Genomic DNA, 8,640 nt, shown 5'->3' on the forward strand with positions numbered 1-8,640 from the left:
ACATGAAGGGGGTCAGGATATGTCTCCATTTACAGAACTCAACAATATTACTTCTCTCTGAATTAGGTGCAAATCGTTATGAAATAAGAGAAATTAAAGACACGAAGAACAAGCACTGCTTTAACACTCAGTGTATTCATCATGTGCCTTTACTCAGACTAGTCTGCTACAGTTTAATAAGATCTATGAGTTTTAGGGCAGGTCTACTTGGATTTAAGAGTTAAAATACATACTTACTGTGTATGACAGGGCAACTTCCAAAATACCTAATAAAAAGATTTGCATCTAGAGCAGCACTAGAAATAATTAATCTTAAACTATTCTGGTTTTGCAATACATCTCTCAGTTTTATTAACAAGAAGTCACTGAATCTATCCCTCTCATGTACTTCATCCTAAAACAAAAGGAAAAAAACAACCAAAACCAACAGATAAACATCACATATTGAAGAACATAACTTTTGACAAATATGAACTTCTTTAAAAAAACTACCATATATAATTAGTGTCACATTACAGAGGCACAAAAATGTGTAAGTGTAGTTTAAGTAAGGATTTTTTTAACCATCCATAAGTAAAAATGTATTTCAAAAGGTTTTATAAAGATATCAGAGCAGAGCACACTGCAATGCACAAGTCAAATACATCTTAACTTCAGAGGTCAAAGTGCATGTCAGAAACTTCTCTAATTCTTGTATCTAAACCTCACTTTCAATAAAATGCCACAAATTACAAATCCTATAAATATTATTTTAATGAATTCTCATTTCCCAACTGATGAGCATTTAAAGAAATATATGACAACATATAGACAGAAAAAAAATATAGCCTGTTTATATAGTCACGCAAAAAGCTTATCATCAATTAAGGCACATGGTTGATTTATCATCTGTGTCATTCTTCTGTTTCCTTTTATATTATGGAACAGGGACCCAAATGCAAGATCTGTAAGCTGAAGTCAGGAATGTATGAGTCATTTTCATGGGTTTTTTTCACTTTGATAACCAGGCAGGCACATAAAATTACCATGATTTTTCTGTCTTCAGCAGTGGAGAATGTAATATTGTGGTAAACATTCTGATTCCACTGACTTACCAAGTTCCACAATAGGAATATTCAAATAATCATAGAGGAGCACACTTAGATAATCTACTAGAAATTAGACTGCACACTATGTTGAAAACACTGGGCAAACAAATGGACCACAAACCTGGTATTGCTAAAAAAAATACATGACAACAGAAATTCAGACATGCTCACATTGAACCACGTCTACATAAGCCTCCCTCAGGCTTTTCCGCTGACAGAGAAAGTTCAGAAAAATTTAGATGTCTGTCGTCCTGAACCACATCATAATTCCACAATTAATTATTGGCATGAACCTAAATAAGATACTTTTACAGGAGAAAACAACACACAAAGAAGCGCCAAAACACACAAAAACATGCACGTTACAATAAAGAATCAGTAAGTCTTTGAAGCCAATTCAGATTCTACCACACAAAAACACTTAAAATGCTCAACAACTGAATAGAGAAAATGAGGACTTCATCTTCCAATAAGCAAGTAACACATACTGCTCCCCCCCACATGGAAGACAGCAGGGTCCTTACCACAATAACATGTGTCACGGTTGACAAAGTGCTGTCTCCTGCCATCAGCGTGCGAAGCAGCATGTCATTAGTGCAAAACGTTACCAGTGTCTTTGGAGAAACCCTATGGAACAGTTCAGAAAGACAACTCAGGTTTTCTGCACCACCTAAAGGCTGCTAGCTTTCCATGCCTTGAAAACTGAAGGATTGAAGAGCTGCTCACCATACGAGGAATTACAGTTCTCTCAGCAAAGAATTCATGCAGACCACTTGTTTATAAACTATGCCTATTCCAAGACAGCTCCTAAGGATTCTTAGTGTTTATGCTCCAAAACTTCAGACAATGGATTAATGGAAAAAGCGAGATTCAAATTTTAACAAACAAATAAGTAAGTGAAACAGAACCTTGAGAACCTCTCCATGTCTTTCCATTTACTGGAAAATCAAACGTGAACTGCTTTGGAAAAAGAGATTCCAATTTTTCAGCTTCGATATAACCAAGCATACATGTGGTGGCCTGACCCTGGCTGGATGCCTGGTGTTAACCAAAGATGCTCTATCCCTCGTCTCCTCAGCTGGGCAGGTGAGAGAAAATGCAGTGGAAGTCTCATGGGGTCAAAACAAGGACAGGGAGACACCAGTCACCAATTACTGTCACGGGAAAACGGACTCGGCTTCAGGAAATTAGTTTAGTTTATTACCAATTAAATCAAGAGTAGAATAATGAGAAATAGAACCAAATCTTACAACACCTTCCCCCCACCTCTCCCTGCTTCACAGGACTTCTTCATTCCCAATTTGCTCTGCCTCCTGTCCCCAAAGGCACAGGAGAACAAGGAATGGGGATTGCAGTCAGTTCATCACACACTGTCTCTGCTGCTCCTTCCTCCTCATGGGGAGGTCTCACACTCTTCACCTGTGCCAGCATGGGATCTCTCCCATGGGAGATAGTCCTCCACAAGCCCTTCACTCATGGCAGTTAGCTGTGCCAGTAAAACCAGCAATTGCCACTAATTTCTCCAGTACTGCAATCCTAAAGGAACTGAAAACTTCGTGTTGTACTCTACAGCTCTTGTCTGGAAGACATGAGGTCACTCGATGTCATTCCATACTTCTTGCATTTCTTTCCAAGATTGGATTTAATCCCTCCTTTCAAAAATTCTCCTACATATTAAATTCAAGGAACATATACTAGACAGGAAGGCTCTACTTTCTCTTTACATCTCTACCCTTCTCTCTTCTTCAGTAGCCTCCAAGAAACAGTCATTACAAACAGTTAAAAATTAGACTTCAGTGTTACTGTAAACATCTCTAAACACCTCAACCCCAGATTTTTTTTTTTTGCTCAGTGATGGAAATAATATCTTATCTCCCTTTTAGTCTTTCTCTAGAGTAAATTTATTGATTGTTCTTAAACTGGATTTTCCACGCTGTTTCCAGTAATTCTTTCCATTTTAATCTGACTTATACTTTGCTGTTCTTCTGCCAGCATAATACTTCCACAAACTAATCATTCAGCTTATTTGCAATATATCTTTACTAGCTCTTTTAATCCCTTAATAGCCTTGTGAGATTTCATATGCATATTCAAACTCATAAATTGGCCTTGTTGCTCAAGTGCATTAATTTTCATTAGTTATGTGTTATCTTCACCCATGTAAGCAACATAACCAGCTATCTTTTTACCTTTTGCCACCTTCTTCTCAATCATGCCCCAGCTGCTGCCCCTTCCTGAAAATCCCACTAGATACACAGTTCAAAGAATGTAAAAACCCTAAACAATCTTCAGTCTTCAATCCATTCGTGTTCTGCTTTAAGAACAAATTCATCAGGTGACAGAGAAATCTCTTTTATATCACTTCATGCTTTAAACACAAGAGCTGAAGCAAAGTAAATTTAACCAAAAGTAGATTGGTAAATAATGCTCAACATCATCATTCACTTTGCAGTTTTGTTGTTTCCCATTTTATGTCTCCATGCTTGTCTTCAGACCTACCTTCAAAACTTGTAGAACTTGTGGATCCACATGTTAGAAATAGAGAAGGGGGGGAAAGAGAATAAACAAAGAGGAAAGTATAGACCTGATTTGAAAATAAGACAAGGATTTACACACACTCGCTCTCCCTAGAAGAAAGTAGCAGAAAGCACTTGCAATTCAATTCTATAAGACAACTTACTACAAGAAACTGCAAATACAGGAGCAAAACTGTCCTTTTCATTCTTCATTTGTTACCTGCAATGACATATCCCACCTATACTTTATACATGGAGATCTTACTAGGCTGTATCCCAAATATACTGTAGTTTAAATCTACACAAGTCTTACAATACCAACACATGATCAACTGACTTTAAGAAATATCCATAGTACCTGCTTTCCAAGCGGATCTGATAACCAATTGTCTGGCCAATCTTTTCTCTTCTTTCTGCTGCCACTCTTTCAGCCACAGCAACAGCTGCTAAACGTCTTGGCTGAGTGCAAAATACACGACAAGGAGTTCCATTTTTGTAACAGTCGTCAAGAATAAACTGAGGGATCTGTAAAGAAGTAGTTCAAATTTACTTTTTAGTTTGAGAAAGTCATAGTTTTTTACCACAGTGAAAACAATTTAACTGCACCTCAATATTACATAGGTTGCAAAAGGATTCACAACAGGATTATCATTGCAAATGTACCTGAAGGGGCAGAAAGGCTGCAAAAATAAATTTCTGATTTTAACTACAATCTGTTTTTTTTTTTTTTAAAAAAAAGTTGAAGTGTCTTTCTCCTGCTTCAGAGTAATCTATAAAAAAGGCCCTGTAGGTAATCTTTCATTTTAGCACAAAAATATACTACTTGGATACTAAGAATGGAACTAGCTTGAGAAGAAAAAGGGCTAAAACAAAACTCACAGCCACTATCCCTTCAATATTTTGTATTATTTTAATGAAAAAATGGTACCTATCAGAAAATTGTTCAGAACCATTTATGTTTTTAGCACATATCTGCTGGCTCAGTATTTCAAAAGCAAAAAAGTGAATTGGCACACAAGATTTTTAATCATACAAGAAAACAAAAGCCTTAAAACTGCATAAAGAAATCCGTTATTACAAATATTACAAAATTGGCATTAGTTTCATATAAATACTGTTATTTTCTTTATTTCATTAAAGAAACATACTTGAGTAGTTTTTCCTGATCCAGTCTCTCCAATAATCAAAACAATTTTATTGTCCTTTATTATTTTGACAATTTCCTCCTGTTTTTCAAAAACTGGTAATGACTGCCTGAAGGTATCAAACTCTGATTCCCCTCTTTTCACTGGAACTTGGGGGATACCATCATTAAGTCGTCCACTTGTCTTGTTCACTTCTTTGTTTTCTGTGAAGAGAAGTTAAGAATTTACTTATACAGACAAAAGAATGGAAGAATGGAAGGTGATTAAAACACTGCTTAAAAATTGTACTTAAAAATTAACATTCCTGACTTTATATGCATTCCTGTAGGTAAAGTGTCAAACCCATCACACATTTAAAAGTCATATTCATAGCAACATGTCCTGTTATGGTGCTTGAAATAAATATTTTTCATACGAGTTATTACTTTCATAAATATTTTGAACAAAAATGGACTATCTCAGTGCATTTCTTGAAGTCAAAAAAGGCTTCAAAGACCAAAAGAGAAATTAAACCATGGAAAAGCAGCCTGGCACATTTTCTTGGATGTTTTATCTGCATACACACTCACATCTGCACAGTTTGCCTACAAATATCCACTACAGAGTTAAACCTTTAAGCTATTCCAAGCATGTCTTCTGACAAAAATTAACTTTACTGTGATTCATATGTCTTCTTTCACATCCTCACTGGTCTTTCATGACCTCCTTTCAGTCAGTCTTACATAACCTAATGCTCTAGCCCAAGATTTGCCTTCAATCACACTGTTGGAATCATGCTGTACCTAGAACACAGTCTGATATATTAGCAAGCAAAGCATAAGTAGCCAAAGAATCTGCACATCTTCTGAGGAGGATACTTCAAATTCAGCATTGCAAATGCTATTCTGTAACTCCTTGATAATTATTTGCCAGAAGAATGAAAAGCTTTCTGTAAAATCAATTATATATATTTAATGTCATTAACAGATTCATACAGTAAATTGCAAGTTCTGTCTTACTGAGACAAATGAAGATCAATAGATCACAAGAATCAAAAATACATTCTTTGGAAATAGAGAAAGATGAATTTTACACTGTTCATTAGTTTATGCCCGACATTCCTAAGGAATTGTGTTTCAGTACTTTTATTATACCTTCCTTCTGTTCATTAAACAATCCTATAAAGAACTGAAACAACTGAAGAAACAGCAAAGGAAGCACTTAAAGTATCAGAAATCAGAAACATTCAATGAAACCCTTACACCAAGCTTTGCACACAGAAACAAAACTCTTACACTCAAAACTGTTAAAGTAATAATGTTGTTAAAAGCATTGTTTAAAAAAAAACAACAAAAACATATGAGAAGTTTGTCTTCCAATTAACTCTTTTGTATTCTAGAAATCAAAGAGTCTGGACAGTAGTCTCTTAGGGACCAAATCTATTTTGTAAGATGAAGAAACAAAAAATAAATTTCTTGCTTTATCAAAAACATGAATTTCTATACGCAAAACAGCCAACCTTATTTTCTCATAAGGATGTTCTGACACAAAGTCACAGTAACACCTGACTCTTCAACCTCACCTCATGGAACTTTTAAGAACCTGTATTTCAGAAATGTATTTCCAAAAAGATTTGGCTCAAAGATTCTAAATTAACTCAGCACAAGGTAGACATTGCAAAGTGGGTGATATGACCGCCCAAGTTCCTCACACCACCAGTAATAAAAGACCTCTTATTAACAAGTAAAAGTCAAGAAAATTAAGGTATTTGTTTAGAGGGAAGGGTATCAGGACAGGCAAGAAGACAGAACAGAAAGGGGTTTGTTTTGTACTTGGGTTGTGAGCAGTTTTTTCAAGTGTTGTTGATTGACAAGTCCCTATGAGATGACACACAGACCATACCAGATTCAACAGCACATGTGTTTCCTCGCTCCGTCTTCGGTAGAAGTTCCGTGCGTTCTTTATTTGTGACGGGAAAACTCTGAATTAAACTCCGAACTGCCTGTTTTGTACGGAGAGCCAAGTCACAAGTCATTACTGCGTGTGTTAGTTCTGATACATCCTTCTTCCTTACAGTCAGGTATCGATTTGCTCCTTTTCTGGGAAGGAAAAAAAAATAAAAAAGTGTTTTATGAATAAGCAACCTACTCTAGGTTAATTCTTATCTGTCAAGGTATAAGGTTCTATGCAAAAACTTCGGAAAAAACAGAGTAGATCATGGTGAGAAGTCTTTTTTATGGAGTCATGAAATCCACAAAACAGTATAAGCACAATCTATCTAAAAATAGCAAGTCAGTTTTTCTAAGCAGGAAAGCACAAAGATACTTTTATTTATGCTTTTAAAACTTTTTTCTCTAGTAGTATTCCCTGCAACAGTGTGGGATATGCTGGAAACATGGATCATTTTAACACTAGTCATGAAATTCCATAAACCTGCACCAAAAAAAAAAAAGAAAATTGGGACTCCAACTTACCCTTTACTTTTAGATACCAGTCCAAGAGACTGACAGAGCTGGTGAACAAATGCTCTTTCAGTACTAGTGAAACTAGAAGGAAATTCCATCTCTAGAATGATAATTAAAAAAAAAACACTTAACAACCCAACAGGCAGCATTGTTGACATATTATCTCGATGTTACAGAATCAGAGGGCTGTGAGGTTTAGAAGGGACCTCTGGAGATCATACAGTCCAACCCTGTTGCCAAGGCAAGGTCACCTGGAGTAGGTGACACAGGAACATGTCCAGATGGGTCCAGAATGTCTCCAGAGAGAGAGACATTCTGCCCAGAGCACCAGCCAGCTTTCCAGTGCTCTGCCACCCTCAGTGGAAAGAGGTTCTCCCTCATATCGAGATAGAATTTCTTGTGCTTTTACTTTATGGCTATTGCTCCTGGGCACCACTTAAGATCTGGGACCATCCTCTCAGCACCCGCCTCTGAGATATTTACATGTATTAATGAGCTGCCCTCCCAGTTTTCTCCAGACTTAACAGGCGCAGCTCCCACGTCTCTGTCTCCATGAGATGCTCCAGACCCCTCATGATCTTTGCTGCCCTCCACTGGACCCTCTCCAGGAACTCCTGGTACCTCTTGTACTGAGGAGTCCAGAACTGGACAGCGCTCCAGACGTGCCTCCCCAGGGCCGGGAACAGGGGCGGGATCCCCTCCCTCCCTCGACCTCCTGGCAATGCCCTTCCCAAAGCCGCGCCGCGTGTCCCCCGGGCCGGGCTGTGCAGCGCACCCGCCTCCTCCCCGCTGCGGAAGCGCTCCAAGGCGAGCTGCACCGCCATCTCCACCTCCTCGTCCACGCGGACGTCCCTCAGCCCCTCGGCTCGGGCCCGCACCGCGCTCGCCGCCGCAGCCGAGCCCCCCGTGGCCCCGCTGGGCTGTCGCCGCGGCACCCTCCTGTGTCGCGACATGACCGCGACACCGCCCGGGGCTCCGACACAGCCTGGGGGCAACAGGTCGGGGGGTGCGGCCGGTTCTGCCTCGGCCGGGGGCAGACGACGAAGGCGGCGCGTGCGCGGGGTGACCTACAGCCGGAATCGCCTCTTAAACGGACGGAAATTCTCTTTCCCCCACCCCCGCAAGCCATTAGGCTGTTATGCGTGAACCCTCATGACTTCAAAAGTGGCTCTTGGTATCTGTTTGGTCATAAATTATTGTGATTTAATTGAATGACATTAAACCTAGGTGTGGCAAAGCTTATCGCAGCCCTAGCCTCTTCACTCTAAAGTATTACTTGCCCCTGATTTTGTAAAATGCAGGTAATTTTTCCAGCTGACACTCCCAAAGGAAAGGTGTTCAGCCGTCTATCGTCATGCAGGATCTGTGGGTCAGTAAATAACCCTTTGGCTGAAAGCCCTTGAGATCACCTTTTCCTGTTGTCCTTTGATTCAATGCTGAGGACATG

General features: G+C 39.0%; 1 protein-coding gene across 4 annotated transcripts in view; it reads right to left on the reverse strand.

Moving 5' to 3' along the window:
* The window catches only part of LOC108496227 (probable ATP-dependent RNA helicase YTHDC2), a 28,779-nt gene extending 20,570 nt beyond the window's left edge, over positions 1-8,209 (reverse strand). For 2 of the 4 annotated variants that reach the window (XM_017812744.1, XM_017812743.1), the window contains exons 1-7: positions 7,969-8,209; positions 7,203-7,293; positions 6,631-6,827; positions 4,753-4,952; positions 3,963-4,129; positions 1,613-1,715; positions 238-394 (exon numbers count right to left, since the gene is read on the reverse strand). In XM_017812744.1, the coding sequence (XP_017668233.1) occupies positions 238-394; positions 1,613-1,715; positions 3,963-4,129; positions 4,753-4,952; positions 6,631-6,827; positions 7,203-7,293; positions 7,969-8,146 (1,093 nt within the window). In that variant the 5' untranslated portion in view covers positions 8,147-8,209. Of the gene's footprint in view, positions 1-237; positions 395-1,612; positions 1,716-3,962; positions 4,130-4,752; positions 4,953-6,630; positions 6,828-7,202; positions 7,294-7,676; positions 7,753-7,814; positions 7,942-7,968 lie in introns of those variants that run through there. The other 2 variants (XM_017812745.1, XM_017812746.1) reach the window with 2 other exon arrangements.
* Positions 8,210-8,640: the final 431 nt, after the last annotated feature.

Source organism: Lepidothrix coronata, unplaced genomic scaffold (assembly GCF_001604755.1).
Source record: "Lepidothrix coronata isolate B3197 unplaced genomic scaffold, Lepidothrix_coronata-1.0 Scaffold37, whole genome shotgun sequence".
Taxonomy (NCBI): domain Eukaryota; kingdom Metazoa; phylum Chordata; class Aves; order Passeriformes; family Pipridae; genus Lepidothrix; species Lepidothrix coronata.